At 41.6% G+C, this 26613-nt stretch overlaps 1 protein-coding gene across 11 annotated transcripts in view; it reads left to right on the top strand.

The window, feature by feature from the left end:
* Bru3 (CUGBP Elav-like family member bruno 3) overlaps positions 1-26613 on the top strand; it is an 887603-nt gene that overhangs the window by 502094 nt on the left and 358896 nt on the right. The window contains exons 1-2 of one of the 11 annotated variants that reach the window (XM_076439403.1): positions 24369-24768; positions 24904-25343. The exons of 6 other annotated variants lie outside the window; for them this stretch is intronic. In XM_076439403.1, the coding sequence (XP_076295518.1) occupies positions 25333-25343 (11 nt within the window). In that variant the 5' untranslated portion in view covers positions 24369-24768; positions 24904-25332. Of the gene's footprint in view, positions 1-24367; positions 25344-26613 lie in introns of those variants that run through there. 4 more of the 11 variants (XM_076439402.1, XM_076439419.1, XM_076439405.1 and 1 more) reach the window with 4 other exon arrangements.

Here is a 26613-nt window from a genome sequence, read left to right as displayed (position 1 = left end):
TTTCCATACAAATTTCTCTGCGCGAAACGACAACTTGCGCCACCCGAGTACAATTGTTCAGAATAAAATTTCTCCTGGACGTTGTAAAGCGGGTAAAAGGAATTCCGTTTCGTTGTTCGGCGTGAAAATTAAAAGATCGTCGACCCTCCGCGTTCGTATTGACCGAATAATTTAAAGCTCGCCAGCTCCGCCGCCCGTCCGTGCATCGTCGACGTTTGACTTCCAAGTTTAGGGTTAAGTTCCACCCTAATGTGTAATAACCCGCGCACACAACGTCAGGTGAACTTCGTAACGAGCTGCCCACATACATACGTAACGTCGTGTATCCGTTTTACCGGCATCCGGCCGCGTTTACTCCGCCGCGCATCCGTCTTTTTTCCTCTCGCATGGTATTACAAACCAACCTCCGAGAACACTTTTGCGGCGTCTACGGCCACGGAGGTATCTTGAGAAAACTTTCGGGGCGAGCGTTCAACTTGACGCAATATCTGTGAAGGCTCGTATAACGCCGGCAACGTGTCCATGCAGCTTATACGACGCAAATATACAGCGGCGAGGATAAGCCGGCTCTTCGAGTTCTCGACAGTGAGGTGCGAGTTAAGAGCAAGGAAACGGTACATGATTCCTTGCTCGTTTGGCCTTACCCCTCGGAAAGAAACGTATTTTGCGAGGGTGATATGCTCGAATTAAAATGGTTAGCAAATTTTCTAAGAGAAAAACAATATTGAAGCTGATAGAGTTGCACTGTGGGTGTAATGCCACCGTAGACTTTGTATTATAGGTGTCATGCTACGTCACCTCTGACAGAAGTTGATGGAAATCGTAAATATAATGTTTTAAAAAATTATTTGATTGTTCGAATTATTTCTTATTCTATCATATGTGTCGTCGGTTTATCACTGTATAAGGTGTATAAAAAAAGTCAACGCCCCCTGCCTATTCAGATCACAAATTAGAAGTTGCAGAATATGAAAGAAAACGTTATGTCCATTGTTTTAAAAATTTTTCAGAATCTTCCACAGCACACTGCCATTTACACGAATATGCCTTAACTGTGAAGCACAAAACACGACACTTCTATACAATCACTAAACACTACACAACATACTTTCCGAAATTGTGACAACAAACGAGAAGAAGTTACTCTGACCATGATAGAAATAGTTCTGCGATTGTCATCTCGGTTTTTTCGTGATTGCTTAGGGGTGGATTTAGGTGAGGAAATATAGCTTTCGTTAATTGGATGCGGTTGTGCCGGAAGGACTTTAGGTTGAGGAGTGGAAAACTGTCAAGGAAATTCCTTTTCTTATTGTCTGCTGTCGTCAATGGCGTGATTTATAAGTGTATATCTGCTCGTTGCTTCGGTGGGTCTGTCGCACATGTTATCTATCTGGCGGCGTTGAAGTTGTCGGAGCGCGGTGGTTGTAAAATAATCGGCCAATTCGGAACAGATCCGCGTGCATTTTTTGCCAGGTTTAACGACCTTTCCAGGTATATTGTCTACTCCGCTGGAGGAATGGTGAAGCACGGCAGCATTTTATTATAACGTAGGATTAGTATTCTTATGTATAACTTTTAAATATTAATCTTGACATTAACATTTTATTTTACGTGTACTTAAGAATGTGGTAGGAACGTACTTCTTGATAGACATGAAAAATTATTGATTGAAAAGCGTTCAAAGTTGCGATTGACGTCTTTCTTCATAGGAGTAAATCAGCACAGTCTTGCCAAGGAGCAGAACACCCGAATCCTTAAATTCGAGCTTCGACGCAACGGATGAATGTCGTTTGATTCTTAGATGACACGAGGATTTGAATAAAAAGGCGAAAGACAGAGAGGATGGGATCCGCAGTAGAAAAATAAAAAGGAAAAAGCGGCGATAGAAGGTGAAGGAGAACCGAGCGTTCCGTAGCGGAACATGAAGGGGGTGAAGAAGGGACGTGTCGCGAGTGACAGGTCATTTTCCGGAGCAGAGCACCCTCTCGTCGCGTGCGACCTCCCCTCGATCAGTTCTAACCCCTTCGTGTTCGCTTTAAGGATCACGGGGCTATCCTAACTCCTCCTTCTCGAATAGGCAGTTCTCGATATCTCGTTCCTCGAATTCAAGCTCGCAATAACGCGCCTATGCCAATATCTAATTTGATCCACACGGAGAAAATACCCCAGCTCCTCGAACCTATGTGCGTACACTATTTCCCAGTGTTCGGCTCCGGGATGAATGCACAAATTCAATTCAAATCACGGAATCAATTTTCTTAACCAGATCTTCTATTTTAATCTGACGGTATCTCAGGAAATAGAAACCTCCAGCTTGGAACCTCCAACGCTTCGCAGATTTCTTGAGAAGAAGTTCCAGCCGAAATTTTGATTTCTCATTTTTAAGACAATTTAAACTTTAGGACTGCAAATTTTATGCTATCATGACATACATTGTTGGCAGCAATTGAAAATAGTATAAATATTTTTAAAAATTTAGGAATGACAGTAATTTCAACTTACTGAAACTATTGAAGGAAGAAAAACATGTTTATTTAGTTCCTCTATCATTTCCATTTTCATTTTTCCATAGAAAACTTTTTTATTGCAGCGCACTTTACGATAAATCTCGTACAAAAGCATCGAAGCAGTTAATTACGCCGTGCATTACAGCGAAGGAACACTGCAGAGCCTACCCATCGGTCACGGTTTTTCTCATTTGTTTAATAAGATCACGGTACAGCCGGCCGAATGACAAAACTTTCCGCTGAACTACTATCTTCTTCTCCGGAAGAGTTCTGTAATTTCCCGCGGCGCGGCGACGAGGCGCGGCGCGGTAACTTCAATTTCAGTTTTAATTAACTTGCATTTCTCGTCTATCGCTGGGCATTAATGGTGACGGAGACTGGCCGGGCTGGATCCATAGCTCCCCATGTGCGGGCGACGGAAACAAATTGTGATATATATTTGTAATGTTTTTCTTAACGGCTATTATGTGGGCTCGGGTCCGGTGCGGGGGTTAGGCGAAAATGGATTCACGGTCCCGTACCCACCCGCGTCTCGCTCCACGGGGCAGTGAATCTTCGTTTCGCTGGAAAAAGCCACAATGGGTGCGAGCAATCGCTTAAGTGGAGGCCCCGTGGTTTATCCGCGCTGTTTCAACCAAGCAGAGAGGAACGAGCGCCGCTGCTCCTTTTCCCAAAGAGACGTAAACACACCGGTCTTGAATGTTACATAAGTAACAAATTATACATCGACGGTTAGGTAACCGATGTACGGTAACTACGTGCAAACCGGAGGATAAAATGAGAATAAAGGGGGAATACCGCGGATATACTGCGAACCGGAAATATAGGCAAATGTAGCAACGCAAACAAACGGCGGGAAGGGAACACTATTCCGGGGACAAAGAGAGAAAGAAATAGTAAAGTGGCAAAGGAGGATGGGGATAGGGGAGTGACGAGGTGGAACCACAAAATGAAAAAAGAAAGGAAACCAAGCTCTACGAATGCGCTGCATGAATAACATGCATTTATGCAGCGCCGACGCAATATGTAAGAAGTCCTCCTCTTCTTATCCATGAAGAACCAGGAAAACGCGACGGAGCCTCCATATTTTAGGGGACCCTACAAAGTGCTCGACCCACGTTCCACTTCCTCTCCACGTAGTCTATGCATTTATGCAATAACGGGATAATTTCGCGCCTACGCCCATGCGACATCACGCTCGATTTCCTCTTCTTTGCTCGATTCACCCGAAAAGTGAAAATATGATGTAGAGGAATATCTCCTATTTGTATTCGGCTATCCAGCTTACCGAGTCTTCAGAATTTCGGCTAACGTCTATGATAACTGTGTACCCATGCAGTCACGCTTGTTTTCGCTTTAGTTTAGGTGAACCGTATAGCTGGGATGTATAAATCGCACAAGTAACCGAGCGAAAAGATGGATTCTTCACGATGTATCCGCTCTAATATTATACCAAGATTTCCAACTTCCGACTCGTTCCAGCGCGCAGTTTCTAACTGTTTAAGTTATGCGTCGTTGTTCGCGCAGTTTCTGATAGCTCGCTGAAGTTTGCATAGCAATTGAAAACGTTTACCTAACAATATTAAGCTGCAACGATGCTTACCGCATACGACCTACTTAACGTATCGCAACTGAAATTGACGGTATGTATAGGCTACTCTAAAGCGAACAATCTTGCCCCTAATCTTATTTTTCTCCACTCACTATAAGAAGACTAACTATCTGATCAACAACTTGGTATTCAATACGTTTTTGAAGGATGCGGAATTTTTGATTTACTTTATCGTCTGTTTCTCCATTAAAATTGATAAGAAATTTATGGTGAAAATACTGATTTACGTAAATTATGTAAAAGGAAAACAGGAATAAATCTGGATTTACTTTCGTATAAAAGCAGCATCTCACGGTAATAATTTCGTGAATTGCACATTAAACCGTACTATACATTAATTATGTCTGGAGCAGTTAATGGAAGTATAACGGAACAGTTCTCGGATAGAACCGTCACCGTACCGGAAACATTGTCATCTTAGTTACCAGACTTCAGACTGTGGAGTGGGAAAGAGCACGACTGTGTCGGCCGAGAGTCACAGCGTAAATCAGAGTAATTTTATGTTTATCCAATTGGAAGGAAAATTTAAAACTTGCCACTCTCCACGACGAGAAGTTGCCATCTTCGTTACGACTTGCGGAGAATACTTTCGACGAAAGTGACAAAGACACGACGTAACGAGATAATTTCGACCTTTACGGAGTAAAATGGAGGAAAATTTCGTTGAATCATACACACGGTTACTGCAACTCATTCAATCAACATTTTATAATCGTCTTTATTTAAAGATATAATTTTTGGAAATAGGTACTTAAACCTTGTTTTGTCTAAAATTATAAGATACTTCGGAAAGAATAAAATTTGTTAACATTACTCGTTTTCTTAGTGACCACATTGAAATTGCAATTTCAGTAGTTTCGAAAAACTAACATATTTTCCTTCACTGCCTCAAATTAGAATGTTCTAATTGAAGGTATTGGCAGCTGTGCGTTGATTTTTGTCTGCGTTCCAGTGAAAAAATCTATTTTTTGTGACGAACAATTTCATTAATAAATCGAGTGACTGGACAAAGCCTTCCACCTGCAATTTTGTACGAAGTAATTTTTCCTCGATGTCACAAATAAAAGTGATCAAACGGAGAAAGCAATAGAACTAAAAAATATAAGCGTTCATGTTTCATATGATGAACTTTTATTGCTTATTGTTAGTTATCCAATTTCATTCGTGTGCACACACGCGACAAGAAAAAATTCGACATATTGAGGCATACTGGACAACTGAATTTTTCTGCAGGTGAAATAAATTTTGTTTCAACTTGTCCATAAGGCACCAGTGATTCCAATTTTCCAGCACTGATAATTCGATTTTTATATTATAAAGTGATAAAATAAATCATTCTGACATAGACGGGGTATTTAACAGTGATGTTTTTTTATTCCAGTATTAACTTAACTTTCGTCATTTATTACTCTTCGTTAGTTATGAACGTAGTTTATTTGTAAAATACAGTTCCAGGTATACGTCACAACCACTGTCTATTTATTCTGTATTGCGTCACAAACCAACTGTATTAAGCTTTCGTATTTTAATTAAAATATATTATCTATTATCGTGGGACATAAAAGCAACGGTTCCATCGTCGATGAAGTTTAATCATTTGATCATACAGTTTGATTTCGAGCACGTAAATGTTTTTACTGCGTTTGCGATATTTGCAGAGCTTTGTCAGATGAATTACCCGTCGGTAAATAAATAATATTTAACCTTCGTTTCGAGGAAAGAACGACCATTCACTCGCGTTTAATTACAATATCACTCATCGACGCAACCGGCGAATAATTTTTTCCGCAAATATACTTGAGCTTATAACTCGAAAACAGATTTAATATAGATATATTGTATTATATTTTCTTGGAAAATTCTTCGAAAAAGAAAAACGTCTAGCCTGTTTCATAATAAAAGGTGCAACCCGAAAAACGAAATTGCGCGACATGTAAATCGCAAGGAATATTGAAGCGTTTCGATATTACATACATACATTCGATACGCAGTACTTCTGGAAATATATATTTTCCAAAAACTCGACCCGAGAGATGGCTGCACTTTATTGGAAATATTCACTTTGAGCCGTAGCGCAGTAAGGCAATTAACGAGGGAATATTCCAGTATCGATAAAATTTTGACGATTACGAGTTTGTATCAGAGTTGAAAAAAATCTTTGTTCCGAACGTTGCGTACGTTTCGCCGAGCGAATCAAAGTAATATTCGGCCGTGTCCGTATCGGTTTGATCTATTTAAACACGTGGTTCGCATTAATCCTATGTGTGTGCATAAGCGTCAGGATATGTTCGTTATTTAATTTCTTCCCTGCTTCAAACGTATTAATATCGATCGCAGTTTAACGACGTACTTTTTAATAGGAAATTATTATACATAATATACGAGGCACCAGCATTAGTCCTTCATTTTCAATAATATCTGTACAGTACTTTTTTCTTCGCAATTTCGACAAATAGAAATTCGGAAATAAATTTTTTATATAATACATTACCTCTAGTAAACTAATCCTTCTAACATCTCAAAAAAGCTCAACTCGTTTGGATCAATTCAAGGTTATTCGTTTCTAAAAGGTATCACCCCACTGTATATAGTTTCACACGTGAACAATGATCTACATACGACAACATTTATTGTACAAATCAAGAAACATTTTATTTAACCGAGGCTCTACAGTATAGTGAATTGAACAAGTAAATATGATCCAAATTGTGTCACGTTTGATGTCGTTCCAATAGGAAAAGTGTCACTAGTGGGTTGGTAAAAGTTTAATAGATAAATCATTACAAATTACCATTGGATTAGTATTGTCTCACCGATACACTGTTGTTAGGGTTTGCAATACCGGACCAAAAATACAATACCGGTATTCGGTATTTTTTCAAACGCTGTACCGGAATACCGGTATAAGGAATTTTCAAGAAGGTACAAAAACACAGTTGTTTCTTTGCCACATTTATTATTTTTATACAAAAAATAATAAACTATAAAAATATAAACAATTTTGTTATGTACATATATAAAATAAAGGAACAAAAATGTTATAGTCAAATATTATTAAGAAGAGCAGTAAAATAATAGTTTTTAACATTAGAACCAAAAAATATAATATGAAAAATAAACCATTACAGTATTATAACACAATAATGGAACAAAATATATATATGTATTATTATTATTATTAAGAAAATACTAATTACTAAGAGTAAAGAGATAGTATAGACACTAAGAGTAAATATCACATGAAAATCTTGTTGTAATTTTTTAAACAGCACACACACACACATCGTCAGCGGCGAACCCTTACAAATGTGAGATTAGCTTATAGCAAATGATTGATGTTGGTACTACTATAAATACGTATTTCAAATAAGAGTAGATGCCCGAGAAAAATATTTATTATTTATAGCTAGTACCGAAAATACCGGTATTTTACCTTAGCAAATACCGGTTTCACGATACTGCAAATTAGCACGAAATACCAGTATTCGGTATACCGGGGTACCGGTATTGCAATCCCTAACTGCTGTCGACGCTTTGTTCACTATCCGTTCTACGTTCAACGCTAATTTGAGCTATCGAAGTGTAGTACACGGTGCAACTGACATTTGGGTTCCCAAGTTTTCACATGTATCGAGACAATACCGTATTCATCTTTGGACGCAATGCTTACCGCTCCGACGACTCGGCTCCATTAGCGTTTATCGTAATTAGCTAGGCATGTGTTACAGTATCACTCTTTAACACAATTTCGCATAGAGGGATCCGAGAAACCTTTGTCGGAATTGATGGGGTTCCGAATCCCTCGCCATTCGACGAGTGAAATTCCAGGAGAGAGAATGCCCCACTGTTGAGAGTCAAGGTACGAGATCCTCTTAACGATAGTTCCTGCGTAATCCACGCCTCAAAGTCGGTCTCAATCAGAGCCACGTAGTCCATAATTCAATATATCGAACCCTCATCCCGATCGCCTAACCTTGCCCATCTGCTCTCGTTCCTTGTCTTGCTTCAGCCCGGTATACACCGGCTAGACTGCCTTCTTCTGAAGAACCAGCAAACGGGGAACGAGATTCTGGCCTCGGGTTTTGTCTTTCTATGATTCTGGCCTGATCGAAGCCAGCTTGGGCTCCAGTGGACACTCAAGATAAAATGTCTCGTCCGAGTTACCCTCCATCGGGTTCTGCACCTCTTAGTCCGTAATTGAATAACGTGTCTCGACACACGACCAGGATCCGAATACCGTAATACACTGGCCCAGGGCCTTTGCCTGCACTTTGGCGACTTCCATTTCTCTCTCTGTCTCCTTTCCATTTTTATTTTTGCGACCCACACGACTCCTCCTGCTTCCCACTTGTCGACCGGATACACGATGAGAGATTATTCGTTGGATGGGAATATACTGTTTTAGGGTACGATTAAATCGCCGCCATTTAGCTTTTGTTCTCCGCTTTTACGAGACACTCGGAATTTTTAATTTTGACGGGGTGCGCGTACAGTGCCGGCGAAAACTTCTAGATTAGCGAGCTGTTGGTCAACTTCCATATGACACTTGTGCTTGTGTTTTGAACGACACTTATTTCTCCAACATATTATTCATGGAACTGTCAACACGCGTAAAAGTTTCGCATGGTGATCGTTAGTATTGAATGCACGCGTGAGATATTCATTACTAGAATTAAAGTAGAACGTGTTTCTTTTTTCTATGTATAAGGGTGAAAGGTATTTAAAAAATTTTTTAAATACCTTTTACCCTTATAATACCCTTAAATAAAACGTTCTATAATTTATATTTCATGCAAAATGAACAGTATGCAGTACACAGATGAAAATTTGATTTGTGTAGAAGACACATAGGCTCAAAAGTCATATATAGACAATTTAGAAGGAATTTTAGTTTGTGACAGATTGTTCACAATTAATCATAACTAAATGCAAGAACTAAAAGTTGCAATTTTTGATGCTTGAAACAGGATTGATGGAGACAAAATAAAAGATTTCGCTGCGAGACAGCAAAATCGTATTTGTTATCTAATTTGTAATTGTGGAAATGTAATAAATGCTATAAATAGTATAAAAGTAATAAACAGAATTTTCATCCATTCAGCCATTTACTTCAATAAACTGACGTAATTGTTATGAATTTTTATTCTCATGACACTATCTAGCAATAAAAGCCATGATTTATTACTATGCCATAATTTATTTCCGAAAGGTCAAGGTATTAAAATTTTAAGGGGTTGATATATTTATGACACGAACTATACGCGCGTGACAAAAGGGGAGAATAGTGATAAACAGGTGCACGCAAACGCATAAATCAATTCCGATTACTTTTTTATTCGATCCACGCCTGATGAACTAAGACCAGGTTAACACATTGATGGATAAATTCTTCTCTCGAACTGACTGAAAATGGGATAGTACCAATTCCAACTTGGACCTGACTGCTGGAAGACTGATTGCTTCCTAGACTTACTTTCTAATCCGTTGATATCTGCACGAAATATCTCCGGGAGTCTGAACTAATCAATGATCCAGCACGAATTGGTAGCTGATTTTCTAATAAACATCTTCTAATTATTACTTTCCAACATCTTTTTTTTTATAGCACATCGAGTTAAGAATTTGTCCGTGAATATTATAGTTCAATATTTCAGTATGAATAACGCTCGAACGGAATATTCGAATGTAAATATAAAATTTCAATCCTCCGTACACATATTTTAGCCCGATTTTTCGATTTAATACGAATCACTGCTTTTTCGATTTAATTCACGTGCCAGTGAGCACTCTGTACGCGGAGATATTTATATCCACATTATTGATGAGACCTTCAAGCAATATCAAGGATTTCATGTTTCAATTTCACTCTTTGTGTAGGCAGCACTTTTTTAAACTATGTATTACATACGATAAAAAAAAATGTTAAAAATATGATGCTAAAGGTAAATATTATAGAAAAATTACTGCAGTAGTAATAACAAATTTTGCACAAACATCGAGCACATCTCTTTCATATATATCGAGACACATTACTGTAGTTCCACTTATGTAAACAACATCTTGTTTACAGGATGTAAACTTCCTTAAACCTACCAAAGGCACCTTCTAAATTTTCATTGCAAGCAGATATAAAAAAATTTTGAAAATCGTGACCTTTGCTTTTTTCTTCCTTGAAAAAATTATTTACTCATTAGCTAGTAAACTAATCCTTCAAACGTCTCAGTAAAACTCAAGCTGAAGGGTCCAATTTTGATAAAGTTATACGATTTTAAAGGGTGTACCACCCAGTGTAGATTAAAATCGACTTAGTGTCTTCGTAGGAAGATGTTTATCTAGCCTACCCGAAATTTAACTAACACATCCGTGCGTTTGCAAGCTGTAAGTATGTGTGAAGGCCGTGTATCGTTTGTTTGCTAGCAAACTTAATATATTGACACTATTACAGCGCTATTACGCGCGAAAATCGATGTTCTGTGCTGGCGTGTGTATCCTACGCGTCGCGAGTCTCTTCTACGGAGTCTGCGTCATCGTAACAAGCATGCACAAGCTGCACCGGCTGAATTGCCATCACCGTATCATCGAGGTGTCGACAGGTGATGCGATAATACTAGACGTGCTGTGCGAGAACGAAAACGGGGGCATCGTTTTCTGGAAAATCCGGAATTTTGAATCTCGATGCGTGTGTCAGTCGCCAGAATGAAACACCGCTGCGCGCCTCACACCAGCTCCCGAACAAGCAATGTGTTTTTATCGACAGTTATGCCACCGATGCGTTCCAAACAATCGTCGCCGGGCCCGGCGACGAGGCTAGACCGTCGTAAATTTATAATAAACTCCTGGAATATTAATTGACGCCAGGAGTTTCCAGCGCGCGGCAAATTAATTCGTTGTTCCTCAAAGCAAAGAATGTCAAAGGGGAAACGAACGGAAGCTGTGAAATATTTGTAACGAGAAAAACTATTCCCGCCCGTTCTAATTAGAAATATTTCAGGCTTCTCGTTTATGTGGAAACACGCGTCGCCCGAGTTCGTTAACGCTTCAAAAACATCGGTCGACAACCAAAAAAATACGGGAATAACGTCTCTCAAGCTGCGAGCTGTTTGGACGTAACAATATGTTTAATTACGAGTAACGCGCTAATCGCGATAGAATAATGAAAAATAATGTTCGACGCTTTATTTGAGAATTTCCTCTGTCTTGTTGATGAAAAATTATTTGGCAGATTTTAGATAAGACAGCAGCATGTTTTCTCTGGCGTCTGATTATAACCGACTATTTCTACTTGTAATCGAATTGGATCCTCCTCGATAACTGTTATCGATGAGGAAAAACTGTTTCGATTGCTTAAAGCAGTTATTGATGGGAGAAGTGTATTTCGATCGCTCATAACAGTTATCGATGGGAGAAGTTTATTTCGGTCTCTCATAACAGTTATCAATGAGAGAAATCCATTTCGATCGCTCATAACAATTTCTTTCATTGATTATAAGTGATCGAAATGAATTTCTCTCAACAATAACATTTACCAACAAGAGAAAAAATTTTCGGCTACTTATAATCCTTATTTTAGTCGATGAAATACTTGTTATTCCATGACTTTTTTTCTTTTTGGTTATAACAGTTAGGGTCCCTGATAGTTTCCTTTCGTATTTTTAAGATAAACAAACCGAAACCAGTTACTTGAATTTCGCGCACTCATTTCTAAGTATATGAAGTACATGAATTATTTTTTTTAACTTAAATTAACCATGCTGACACAGTGACAAATTTAAAAATTGTATTTTAAGAGAAATATGGAATATCAAGTGTAATAATTTCGCTCCCTCGACTGATTCTGGTTTATATGTTGAATAACGAGTTTCTCTGCCATTGATGTCTTATTACACATTCCATTTATACTCGCAGCCCCTTTGGAAGGCTATAGTTTGCCCGCAATCAAACTGAAGATCACGATAAAAACATAATGGCCGGTTCGTCAATGAACATCGTTTACAGAGCGCACGGGAGCATGTGTACAAATGATTACCTTCAAATCAACATGTATTCTCCGTATTCGAGCGTTCTGTTCTGCCGGAACTTCAACTTGTTCGCTCGTATCTCTGTCCGTGTGCATATTTTAGCGGCGCGATACGCGATATCGGATGGAACACATGTGTCATGGAACATTGTAGACTGAATAATGATAAAGCGATAATTAGCAATGATAAAAGGATTGTTTCAATAGGTGATCACGCGAAATTGAATCTGCCTCGCTCGAGTTGCGGACGAAATAACTTTACCGACGCGGAAAGAATTATTGTCGAATTAATTTCCCATAATGTGACGCGTTATTACGCGCGATTGTGAACGTTACAAAAGTGTTGGGGGTGCCAATACCGGGCGATTTTTCATCGGGTACGAATCATCCTGTCGCGAAGTGTTAGCGAAACAAATGAGATAATTGGTAAATACCGCTTAACATACTACTCGCTCTTTAATCTCTATCTGCGTGGAAAATACTAATTTACTATTGATTGATATCTCTGTAAATAACGCGAATTATTTTCTCGCGTTTGCGAAAGTGGTAATCTCGTTGATGGATCTCGCAACATGTTTGTCCGGCGGTGGATAATTAAAAAATAACAACGTTATAAGCTGTAGGAAAATTTACAACGAAAATATTGTACTGCCGGGAATTAACGCAACGATAAGCCGAAGATTTCACGCATCTAGAAATCATAAATTGTACTCCCGTTTGTTTTTACTTGTACCGAATAATGTATAAACTTTTGTCAAATATATCGTACCGGCGGCATTCATACAGTTTAAAATTTTTTCATGAACGTTCTACGAACGAAACAGTTTTTGATAGAATTTTTATTGAAATAATGTAATTGTACAGTGTTTTGTCTGTAATCTATAAATTGTGTGAAATATAAATTACATGTTCGCATGTCTTCGGAGCCTTTCCATTAACGAATTAACAATCGTCAGACCATAAAAGATATAAAATAGGTGTTCCCAGAGAGATTATTAACAGAGCTTCACAAAAAGTAATTCTCTAATTACTTATATTTCATGAATATGTTCATGAAAATGTTCTTTTATAATTTTCTTCGAAACAGATTTGTGAACACGAATTTCAGAAGTGAATATTTTAATTATTTCAGTCTATATGTGCAAGAATGAAAAGGGTTTTTAAGCTTGACTTTCTACACATCCATCACGTCTGATGTAATTAATTAATGTCTTGCCACATAATGTATGGCGATAAACTAAGATGACTTAGTATAACATAAACTAAGATGACTAAAACACACGAAATATCGGATGAATCGATCATTCAATTTCTTATAGCAAAAAAAAAAGTCAATGAAAGCAGCTCCAAATGCAAATCTATTATAAAAAGATTCTAACATATACATACTTGTCTAAAGTACTAAACGAGTGGATATCTACCCGATCGCGTACGCCAGATAGAAAAATAGACGTTCAGACAAAGGGGAAGCTCCGATTGACCTGATTAAGTCTCGGGAAGAAGAGCAATAACTCGGGGAGCAGTTTGAAAGTTCGATCGCGATATTGATACAATCGAATCGCACCGGGCGAGGTTGGGTGACATGTTCTCCAATTGAATCGGAGGCACTTATGCGCGTATTCCATCGGATTCTGCCGGTGCGTAAAGATTTCTGTATCCTCGAAAACGTAGTCAAATTCGATCCGTCCCCGGATACATTCGAAATTGGTAGAGTGGCGCGTCGGCGCGCCGCCATTGTAAAACTAGTCCCGAGCTGGAAAGAATCTCTCGCGGATGAGGAGATCGTCGAAGAGTGATACAGAGACGGAACTAGAGGATAAAGAGAAGAGACAGAGAAAGAGAGAGAGAGAGACGAAAAAGAGTTAAAATAGAGTGAGAGAGGAAGGGAGAGAGAGGTACGAAAATTGCGAGGACACAGGGAAGAGAAGAGAAACGCCGACGGGGGTAGGAAGATTCGAGGTGCCGAGAAACAATCTGGAATAGGAACGAATCGAAACGAGACGAAGGAATAAGAACGCTGTCGGTGATAGCGGCGGGAGTCGACGGTATGGCAGTAGCCGGCGATGGTGGCGCGAGGCCAGGTATAGGAATCGGAAGCGAGTAAAGAAAGGGCGACGGAGAGTGTAGTCTAGAAACTTTATCCACTTTGCATGCTGATGGTCACAGATTCGGGAAGACAAAATGGCGCACGAGAGCAAGAGTGCTGGCTGAAGCGTGGATCTCGATTCACCGGAATCGATTCCCTTTGTACTTCGCCGACACCACCACCTCCACCGACCGGCCGAGCCAACACAACCACCACCGAACCTAGTCGGTTGCACTGGTACAACCAACGACGGGCACTACCACCTCTGTCTTCTCTCCAAACTTTGTAGTCAATTTACGAGCGACCAAGTCAGCGCCCTTCGATTTTACGCTAATCCGATGCCGATGTCGTGCCGTAGACAAGGCAAACCTTCCTTTACGTTGGAAAGGGGCGGCCGAGGTTAAAAGGGATTTCATTTTCCGTGGAGCGAGCCGTTCGCTGCTCGCCATGTCTGATTCAAGGTAACCACTTTCTTTCCTTCTCTGTTTCTACTCTCCTCTCTTCTACCGTCCGATGATGGAGAGAAGTGGGGCGGGGTTCGTTCAGTATCTGGTTCTCCTTAGTTTCTATATCTCTGATTCGTTCTCCTTAGCCTTCTCATTCAACCATCAGCCACGCTTCGCCTTACCCTTCGCCCTACACTCGGCTCATCCACCTTCTTCGTTCCCACTTTTCCTATCCCAGTTTTTGCCGCGTCTCTCGTAACTCAGCCTTGACGAGGAACCGCAATCGTTCAAGAAGGTAATGGGGTTTACGGGAGAGAACCGTCGGTACGTTTCATCCGGTGCGGTCGATCGAGTTACGGAATTAAGTTCAGCTGTACCGGAATAACAACCGAGCCGCTTTCTACCCCGCCCATCGCGTTCGAGACCTACTATCGTTTGCTCGCTCACTCGCTCGTTCGCTCGCTTGCTTGCTTGCTTGCTCGCTCGTGGTTCTTTGGATTTTATAAGGGGATAAAGGGCATGGTTTCGAACGGTTGTAGCGGACCGAGGAAAAACTCTTGTTCTTTTGATCCGATATCATTTACGTCGTCCGCCAAAGGTACGATGAGATTTCGTACAGCACTACTAGCGACGTCGTCTCGTAAAATGCACCGCTGGAATCAGGATCTTGAAATTCAGTATCACAGAGATTATATTCTTTTATATTACGCGGCAACAGCCGATAAACGCGTTTGCAGCGCACGAGTTTATGTTGTACAAATGTTCTGTGGTACTGTGTTGCTATTAGTAGACTGTGGTTGTTTAGCCGAGTTTTCACTACTCTTTAGAAGATAAAATTAGAAAAACTTTTATTTTCCTGATGGAAAGTGTCTGTGTGGTAACAGTAGGACAGACATATCAAATTAGAATTGAAATTGTAATAGTTAGTATCTCGTAAAGGCTTAAATATAATTTGAAGTATAGTAATTATTAGACAGCGGATCTTTATGCAAAATAAAATTTTGATACATCAATTACAATCTATCGAAGCTAAGTAAAAATTTATTTTCCTCATTAATAATTTTTATGTGGTCAAGATTATCGCCATTGTTAAACTCTTTTAATCTTTTTATTACTCTGAATTACACCTACTAATTTTTGTCATAAATGCATAAAATCCGCAGTCTAGTAATTATAAATCAGCAGAAAATGACTTTTACTGATATTCGAATCAAACTTGTATATGCTGTAAATATAAATCTCCACAATATACTATTTGCACGTTAAGGGTTGACAATGATTGAATAATTTCAATTTTGAAGTCAAGAGTATTATATTTAACGCATTTTATCTCCAACATTTTAGTGGGAACACCATTAAGTAAAAGAATAAGCTGTACGTTCATCTCAGTGTAAAGAATAAGCTAATGTGTCTGACCACTGCTGACCATTTCTACTTATACGAATGTTCTAGAGAATCTTTCGTAACCGAATATACTTTATGGTTGTAAATGTAAATATGCGATTAATATAAACGAATGAAAAACTACCTGTGTGTAGACTATGTAGAGTTAATATTTACAATCCAAGGAAAATTATTTTTTATGCTAAAGAACTGCTTGGTAACAAAAATAAAAAATATTCATAAATTCCTGAATTTTCCGTATGAGAACTTGAGACAGGCTTGGTCGTTTATCGAATAGTTTCCCGTGTTTTTCCGTCACCGCGTATGTTTCGGTAAAAGCGCGGTCCGAAGTAAAATGAAAAGGGGAAAGAGAAGAAAAGAATTCATGTAGAGCGAGGGTGGAGGAGGGAGATGGACATGGAGCGGACAGACATTACAGAGACTGAAAGGGGTAGAAGTCGAACGCTCGTAAAAATGGTTGAACCGATCGTAAACGCTGGCGAAAGAGCGACGTCGTCGATCGCTATAGACGGTGAGGGGACAAAAATCTCGGAGATATCGGTATTCGTGGAGTCGAAGGAGGCCTGACATCCATTTGATTTCGGGAACTGCCTCGTACGGTCGGGAAAAATTGAAATTCCTGGAAGGAAAAAGTGTGAGAATATTTAGTGAACCGGGTTTCGAGGCGGGTTCCTGCGAGTCGACTGTCATTCCGGTGATTGGACGTCCGTCAGTCATCAAGCGCGGAATGTACCATTTTCAAAACGTTCGCCCGACGTCGTTTCAGGAACGACGGTTTATTAACTTTCGGCGATTGACATTTTGTTTTCTGCTGTGCCGGCCTGCGCGCACACTTCGACGCGTCTCCCGTGTATGTCGAATTTATGTTCTTGTTTTTCATTAACCGAAACGCGGACGACGGAGGAGCGAGCTAGCGACCGTCTGTTAGCCGTCGTTTTTCCGATTTACGATAATTATCGGGCTAACACGCACTGTCGGATGGTTCTTGCGACGTTATTCAAATTCACGCTCTTGAGTAGTCGGAAGTTGGCTGTTTGCAGTGGGATACTTAAAACGCTCGCAGAATAACTTGTATCAAACATTACATCGCATAAATCTCAACTTCAGCCGCAGTTGTATCTTACTCGCGAATGTGTAAATTTCTTCCCCGGCAAACTCTGCCGAAGATACATGGCCGCGTAAATACTACCTGGTAGCGTGTTGCGCAACAACGGGATATACGCAGTTAACAGATTCACTTTCTGGGGGCTCCGGGTTTATGGAAATCAAAACGACGATTAGAGCTAGTCGATTTTTACGAGCCCGTCGAAGTTTCGTAAGAAGGACCGCGTGTTGGGAGAGAGCCCCTGGGATAGCGAACGGGTTCGAATAAATTGGCAGGGTTTAAGCGGGTGAGACGGATCTACGTGCGCGTATCCGAGTGCTTTCATTCTTTTTCGTGTATGGATCCGTAAACAATGCGTCCATATGAAACAATGTAACGCCACTACCGCGTAACTACGAGCGGATCGTTGCGCGCTCCATCCACGTTCTACGATTCTGTCAGAGCAATGTTACCGGCGCGCACGGCGCCCCTGGATTTCGAGCATGGGGAACAATGGCTAGTTATATGACGAAACCGTGAGAAACGATGGGACTGAATAGTGGCGGACAGTATTTTTTGCCGTTCTCGTCCGTGTCACCGAAAACGGCGAAAATTATTCCGCACCTGTGGCACTACATCGGATGCTTGACGAGTCTTTTCATTAAATCAGAATAAAACTTCCGCACGCGCCGGTCGTATCTTCGTTAGTCTGTTTAATTATGTGATCACGACACCCGGCCGATTTTTATGCTCGATTTTCTTGGATATGTGGCGTCGAACGAAAAATCTGTTACAGTTTAACAAAAGGTACTGCTGCTCGGCCGACAATCATCTGCCGGATAACTATATGGGATCCATACACTCTCGGCCCACTCAAGAACAAAGGCAAGCCGAATATTTACCCTGATCCGAGAAACGGCAGAAGCCGACTTCGAGTGGCTGACGTTTCTCGAGGCAAAATTGTATTCCTTTTCATATACAGGGGGTGATTTTTACATGTGAAAATAAATCGAAAAAGAGGAATAACAGATTTTCGTTTGACGCCTCGTTCTCGAGAAAATCGAGTTTAAAAATCAGGAAGTAGGATAAGCTGGTCATGGTCAGACTCGTCAGGCGATTCCTCTCGAGTAGCACACGTATTCGCTGCATTTCCAATCTCGATTTTCTCGGGAACTAAGCTTCGGATGAAAAAATTTTGTTTTATATTTTTTTGTAATTTTCTCGTAAGGAATCACCCCCTGCCCGCTTGTACATGTTAGTCGGCCGTACCCTGTATAAAGCTATATGATCGTCCTTCGATGGATCGGTCGCAACAAACCAGAATTTTGAATTTTGTTATAAACTTAGCCGGCCTAAGCTGTGATGGGCAACACGTTCATCATTTCCGTCCGCACATTAGTCCAGATTTTTGCAGAGACCGGTGGCACTCGAACGGTTAGAACCACTGTGGAGATCTTATTTGTGGAACGCGGTGCTCTGGATATCCTCTGGGCCTCTTCCAACGCAACGCACACTGATCCACTTTAGGAAAATCACCATCGGACGATTTACCTCCATATAATGGCTCTTGGTTACCTCCTCCCACGCGCGCGGCCTAGTAGATTGTTCAAATCGTATCAACTTAATTCATATTCACGGTACGATCGAACTTGCCGGCAGAAAGTCGGGGACCGACGAGGGAGATGAAAGCACGCGACGAGTGGTGGGAAATCGTCGGAGCGAGCGAGAGGATCGAAACGCGGGGGTGGGCGGATACGAGGGACAACGGAGGGTAGTCGACGAGCATTTGCCCAAGCGAGCTGGGTTTTAGCCCCGCTTCCGTCTCATTACTCGCTACGCTCTGATTGAATTACCTACAATCAACATCAAACATTTTTAAACTCAATTTCATGTACGTAAAATCGTGTATTTTTCCCGCTTCTTCTTTTTCTTTCTGTATGGAACCGCTTTGCGAAGCGCGAACGCCACGCACTCCCTCTCCCGCGGATAGTCTATTTTTTACTTTTCTCATTTCTTTTTGCAAATTAATTATTTGTCATCGCAGCAACCACTCGAATGGGTTATTAGCCATCCCGTGCAGTGAGTCACAATCCGTGACCCGCTAGAGAGGGAGTGATGATTTTTTCAAAAAAATCATTTGAGGTGTATTTTAATCGAGGTTTCTTAACATTAATCTTTCATTTTGTGTATTAATTTAGTTGATCGCAGGATGCTTCTCTGACTGCTTCATCCGCTTTGTCATTACCTGTGATACCCAGAGGATATCCAGATCATGGCGATCAAATTCTTGATTGCATTGACGCGATATAGTCTGTTTGGGATTCTGGGTGATGTGATTGGCTGTGTTGAAACTGACTCGACTGTCAATTTGGGTCTACGCTGTGTTCGATTTTAAATGATGCCAGTCTTGAGAGTCCTTTCCATATCTCTTTGATGAGTTTATTGGTTTGTGGTTTGTGCTAATCGTAGTTGAGCACTGACATGACACAACAGTCTGCCCATTCGTTTCGACTGTAGTGTATTTTTCTCTTCCAAAGACAAAGTCAAATGTGTCGACCACGGTTACATCAGAATTATTTCACCGGGAAGCGTCCGGACTGGCAGGTATTAACGGGCGAGTTGCTTAAAGTTTCATCGGAGGATGCTGTCGAAGTAATTTGTCCTGGAATTAGAACTTCCTCTCTCGCGCATTGATCAGATACCCCTCCTACCCGCGTGCAACTTTCTTCGTCTGTTGCTTATCGCCGTATCCCGTTGCATTCCCAAATAAAATGCAACAAAGTCTGGAATTGAGTTCTGATATATCGGAGCGAACGGTCGTTCGCCAGGGATGACAGTGATCCTAATTGTGAATCATTGCCGCGGTTACATTTTATCGCTTCATTAATCGCTTTATTATGCGACAGATTATTGGTGCCTTGTAACCCAATTTGTAGAACACGGCCGGGTCTTGTCCCTATCACTGTAATTGGGTCGAAGGTGGGTGGTTGTAGAAGCGACACAGCGGATGGCAAAGGAGAAGCGAGCGGAGAACGTAAGTAAATGATGAGGAAGACGATGAGATGGCGGGAATGCGAGGGCGGAACCTGCGCAGATACAGGAACGTTAGTTTGATTCATTCGGCGGAGATAATTTTTAATGGCACGGGAAATAAATGGTGCGGGGCAGATATGTACCAAAGGAAAAATCTACACGGCCATTTGTAGAAAATATTAATTTAATTCGTACGTGAGAACTACTTTAGGCTGGTGAAGGGATCAGAAGAACCGAATAACACAATCAAAATGTTCTATCTGAACTGCAACAAACCGGAGTGAAATAGAAAGTTATTTTCTTTTGTAATATCTTTAATAGGCTGGAAATAATACAGCAATATTTTTAAATTGTTCGAATGTCCTTACTGTTTACAGTTATATCTACCCATTTTTGTAATAAATGCATAAAATGACAAAAGGTTACACGAAAAATAAATCTGAAATCGATTTTTTTATTAAATCTAAATCTACTATACAATATTCATTAATAAACGATCGAACCGTTGCGCCGAAAACATTTAAAAATATATTATCAGCAAATACGATCGATAGAAGGAACATATATATTCATTCGAATTCGGAAAAGTAAAATCAAGCGTATATAACGAATCTTCAGCAATAAAATATAATATAACGATACAATAAATTAGATTACAACATAAAAAGAAGAAAAAAACGTAAAACTGATAAATATATTATATAATATTTTGTAACGAAGAGCCAGTATGGAAATTAATTTTGTTATTAAGTGAGTTGACGCTGTATTTGCCATATAATGCATTTGGCTGTGTGACGCGTGCATTAATTTTCTTTGTGCTCGAGAGCAAGTAATCAGAACATCATAGAAAGTTGTCGTAGGATACAGACGCAAGGAATGCGGCGTCTACACGCTCGCGCGCAAATATTATCAGAAAGGCCGCACTCGAGAATTAAATTATTGCATGCACGTGGTCTGTTCATCGGAATCCATAATGGTGGAATTGAATCGTATCCCGAGAGCGCGATTGATTTGCCGAAGAGAAGCACTAGTCAAAATTAATTCCCATTATTTCGTTAATGACACCGGACTGCGTCGCGCTGCTCGTCACGCTCGCAAGCTCGATTTAGCGCGAATTAAGGATAATTAAGAATCCATTTGTATTCGAGCAAACGGAAACTACGAGCAGGCGACTTCGCGAAGAAACCGAACTTGTAATAATTACTTTTTCTTCTCGAATCGAAACTTCCGTTGTCCCTTCTCCCGTCCTGATAACCAAGCGAATCGTTTAAAGCGATTATTCGACATGTTGCGCGCGATGTTACTTTACAGCTTCTGTTTTTTTTTTCTTTCTTGGGTAAACGCCGTTTTGAGAGAAGTTGCTGGTAAACTTCAACGCAAGGAACAATTTGTTTAGCCGTGACCGACGGAGATGATCTTTACAGTTTACAACATAAAGTTAAATTTCATCGCGACGTACCGTTTAACTTTTCTTGATGGAAGGCGAACCTTAACGTCAACAATTTAACTAAAAATCGCGAGCCCGACTCACTCGGAAAACTTATCCGCCGAGTTTATTAACTCCGCGAACTGACATCGTTGTAATTTTAAATTATGATACTCGCCCGGTATCTCGCAACCGGTGTAGAATTATTAACTCTTCCTAAGTAATTTAAAAAATAGTCACGCTAACGAAGGGCAAAATAATGCCGGTGAAGGGAGGCGTGCAGATATGATTCATTGTATATAGATATATTGTACAACGCATGTACACGAGTATGTATTCGCGTATCTATGTACGAATGTATCCGGAGCAATTCATTCACGCTACATGGAAATCTCATTAGGCCCAGATACATATAACAGCTACCTCGCGACTAATGGTTGAGTTTGAATCAAGCTATAGGACAGACGCTTTAGGCGGAACTTGATCGTGTCGATGTTCACGGTGCATGAGCCATGACGTACGTTTCTAATGCATAATAACCACTAGCCACACTAGTTTAACTATAGAATATGGAATCACACGGCTTAAACCTTTCTAAGACCAATTAGTACTATACCCGCGATTCCACCGCTTGTAATTAGCGTCAAACAACCGTACCAAAAAATATTATATTAAAAATTTTTAATACTATTCTACAGATCCGCTTGTATTTTTTAAATCGAATATAAACGCAGTTTTCGTGACATTTTGGATCCCCTGGAAATTAATATTGTCTATGTAGTGAGTCATATTTCAATTCGAGTATTTTTTAATAGAGAATGCGGGCAAGAATTAATTCGCGAAATTATTTTAAACTAGATTTGCCTTCATATGCGATGCTCTCTTTAATTTTCAAATACTATGTCAGTTTTTAAAAATCATATTTTCGGCCAGTGTGGCTTTTTAAAGGTATTACAAATCGTATATCCTTTTTATATTAAATTTTTCATTCTTGTAGAAAATTTCAACTGGTATTCAGATAGTCAAGAATTTTTGGTTTATTCATATACAGATTTGTGTTCAATAATGAAAAACAAGTTTGAAGTTGCTAAATCAAACAGTCTTGTTAAAAGCAATTACCAAAACGAGAAATGGGTCCACCTAAAAAAATCTTCCACAATCCTCCACCATTTCTACAGTCTCTTGTGGCCTGTCTGATTAATTTCACGTTATTCTACTTTACAACCATCCACCGTCGGAAGTTGTGGTGAAACGCATAAAATTCATGTGTCGGTCACCGTGCTAACATCATGAAAAACATTGGAAATGATCATCCCCCACTCAACCACATGGATTGGTACAACCTAGAAAAGAAACGCCACTAAAAATAAAACAAATGGCAATCTTTCCAAATACGCAATTTCACCCTACACACGCCGCATTGTGCAGAGATAAAAGATGCGTGAAAGAAGAAGGCAGGTATTCGCAGGAACCCCGTGGCGCAGGCGGCGCGTCGCGTCGGTAGCTACAGCTGTTGAAGAACGAGGCGTTACGCAACGCAACATGGTGGCAACGGGCGCGCGAGGCACATCGAGGCTGGTATGCAGGAACTTCATTATAACCTCATCACTTCCTAGCGAGTGCATTCGAATTGAAAAACGCGCAGGCTTGTTTTGAGCTACGGTTACCGTGACAACGCTGGTACACCATCGCATACATGTGTACACACCGGTGCCCTCCCCACCCTGGTCGACGATATGTTCTTCGTTTCACTTATAATGGCCAGGTTTTTTCTCCTCTTTCCTCCACGGATTTCAAGCTGTTCGTCGGCGCTGCTGCCACAGCGCCGCGTCGCGTCACACCGTCGACGTACATCGAAAGGTAGCGGCGGGCGACGTATTCCGCGGCCGGAGAGGAATAGAGACAAAGAGGGAAAGTGGAAAAGGTAGGAACGAGAGCAAGGGAGCAACCAGATAGAGAGCGAGGAACAGCAAAGCAGAGAGGGTTGAACCGATGTAGGGGGCTATTCGGTGGTCTGAGAGAGGAGTGTGCGGCGACGCAGGAGGTTGAGGGATGGTGTGCGGAGGACGTACCGGCAACGACGACGAAACGCGGGCACAGGCGAACCAGTCACTATGACAACGGTGACAGGCGAGGTGTTAGTGCGCATCCGTGACCACGCCTACGTCACGATGTTGTGACGTCAGAGCGTCGACGGCAGTGGCGCCTGGCGTCGACGAGAAACGTGGCGCGCGGCGTTCGTCGGCCCTCGCCGTAAAAGAGAGAGGACCGCTGCCGCCTGTTGCTACTTTGCTACACGGATAGGGTAGGCAACCCCGTCGTCCTCCGCCTCTCCCCTACCCCGTCTCCTTCACGGTCTCCTTCCCGTTTCCCCTGAACAGCTCCGTCTCGTTCTTCTTCCGCGTCATCCCTTTCCAGATCGCGCGCTCCTCTGTAGAACGGGGGCGAGAGCAAGAGCGAGAGAGAAAGAGAGAGAGACAGAATCAGACCAAGAGAGGGCGCCCTCTGTTACAACCGCATGCGGAGAAGAGACTGTCTCTCTTCCACCAGGGGTGTGTTGTTCCTCGCCCCACTTTCGGCCGGTTGCTCTCACTCTCTCTTTCTCTCTCTATATACATATACATGTCTATCTATCTCTATCTCGTACCCTCTGCTTTCGTCCCTTCTTTCTCCAACTTTCCACTTTTACAGTGCCGCCGTCTCCGTCCGGAGCCATCAGGGTGCTGTCTCTCTTTCTTTGCCGCGCCTTCCTGTCAGTTTTCGCACGGTCGTCTCGCTTGGTCTTTCGGCCTCGGCACTCTCCCTCCGATAGTAGTGCAGAGCCGACGTTCGCCACCACCGCTGCCTCCACCGCCAGCCACCCTACCACCGATTTCGAGCAAGCAACTCCCTCGGTTTCTACCTCCTCGCCCCCTTTAGCCTTCCGGCGGGCATCCACCCGTGCGCGTTACCAGCCAGCAGCGATCCCCACGGCCACGACCGAGAACCGAGACCGAACGAGAGTCGTCGGCTCTCCGCCAGTCAGCTATCCGACTCGCCGCTACGCCACGCCACGCCACGCCGCGCGCTGCGTGTGTTTTTCCCCGAGAATCGTGTCGTCAACAAAACCGCCTGTGAAAAAGAGACCTTTCAGCCGTCCCTTGTCCACGCGAGGTGGTCTACGACAGATTACGAGAGATATATATATATGTATATATAGATATATATTGTATATGGATATAGATATATATATATACACTCGTGCACCCTGTGTTCCCGTGCGCGGTTTACACTATCATCCCCCCGCAGGTTCTTGTTTACCCCTCGTCTATCGGCACAGTGTTGTATCACCCTCGACAGTGCAGACGTAGAAAAGGAAAAGAATATCTGTACAAACGTTGAATAATCGACTCTGAACCGGGAGTGAGATAAAAAAAAAAGAAACAGGCAGCGCCGTCGATTGTCCAGTCGCATGTTGTCCAGGAGAAGAAAATAACACACAAAAAACGCTGGGCGCGGAGGAGGGTGACACGCATGTACGCACCGCGCTTTACACAGCACGCACACAAACACACATACATGCAACAGTGACGCGCAGCGGAGGAAGTTCGCAGAGCGACGCACGTCGCTGGCCTTGTGTGGTGATATCATCCTCCTCGTGGTTACCTTCGACGTCCTTGTACTCGTGTGGCACGTGTGCGTGCGGCGGCGTAGGACACCCATTGGTCAGCCACGCATATGGATCATAGGTTAGCCAATTGATACTCTCACGTTAAACGACCTGTCCCGTCACAACCGTGTTACCGTTCAAGGTGTTAGACCTCCGGATTCAGGATTCGGGATTGCTTGAGGAAGTTACGCGGAACCGATCGGATCGCGCGAAGGACTGAATGAATGAGCAAGAGTAAGCGAGCTAGGGGGTGAGAAAGGGAGAGAGAGAATGGGAGAAAGAGAGATGAACACGCGAGAATCGAGCAGACACGCACACGCGACCGTCCCCGTGGTCGATTCGACGAGTCGGCAAGCGGCGCGTGCCAGTAACCTGTTGCCGCCTCCGGGAACAAAACTCGAAAGCCGGTAATCGGGAGTTTAAGGATACTCTGATATTCCTGCGAAACTGCTCGCAGGTAGAACCGCGAGGGGCTCTTTTCTCCAGTGCCTATTGATCTGTCGAATGTCTTGCGGCGTTACACAAATCTCTGACCGATCCGAAAATCTTCAACCGTTTACCAGAATCGCTCCTTCGTTTATTGAAAATTACGCCGTTTATTTTGTCAGATTCCTCATCTTGGAGGGAAAGTTGAAAACTTATGTAATTTCTTGTTACGTCTCGTTTTCGGATTCATTGTCCCGTTCGCGATTAGTTCTCTTGTTCCAAAAGGTGCTGCTCTTCTCGCGGATAGAATGTTTCACTGTTGCTCGCGAAATGTTTAGTATGAATCATAAATGAATATCCCGCTTCAGCGAGCACAAAGCTCGTTAAATTTACAAAGTACATTTAGAATGCTGTTTTAATCGTTTTATAGTGACTCTTGATCAGTTTACGTAATTATCAATTATCAATCTCGATTCCCACTCCGAAATCTGTTGTCTTTCCATTAGATCAGAAATTGTATCATTTACGGTATCCCTGGCATGATCACCGCAAAGTGTAAAAATTCAGTGATTGTTTGGTGCAGAGTGTGGATATTAAAGTGAAGAATATAAACAGAGAAAAAGTTGAACAAGAAAGCTTTATTATAGGTTATTAGGAAGCTTTTTTGTAATAATTTCAATTTATATTTTATAAAATGTGCTGAGTTTTAATCAGTTTATTGCCTTAAACTAGTTAAATACAAATTGCACGGTTATTAGAATATGAAGACCGCAGCCATAACTGCTGCCTAGCAAGATATTTCGTCGCGTATGCACGAAACGCTAGAAATTGATACAGTGAAAATAAAATTTAGTAGATGCGGAATTCGTAAGTAACGGTGGAACAACAATATGGTCTACGATCCAAGAGCTCACTGTTTTGAA

The sequence above is a fragment of the Lasioglossum baleicum genome, chromosome 15 (genome assembly GCF_051020765.1).
Source record: "Lasioglossum baleicum chromosome 15, iyLasBale1, whole genome shotgun sequence".
Lineage (NCBI taxonomy): Eukaryota > Metazoa > Arthropoda > Insecta > Hymenoptera > Halictidae > Lasioglossum > Lasioglossum baleicum.
This window is presented reverse-complemented; position numbering and strand designations above follow the sequence as displayed.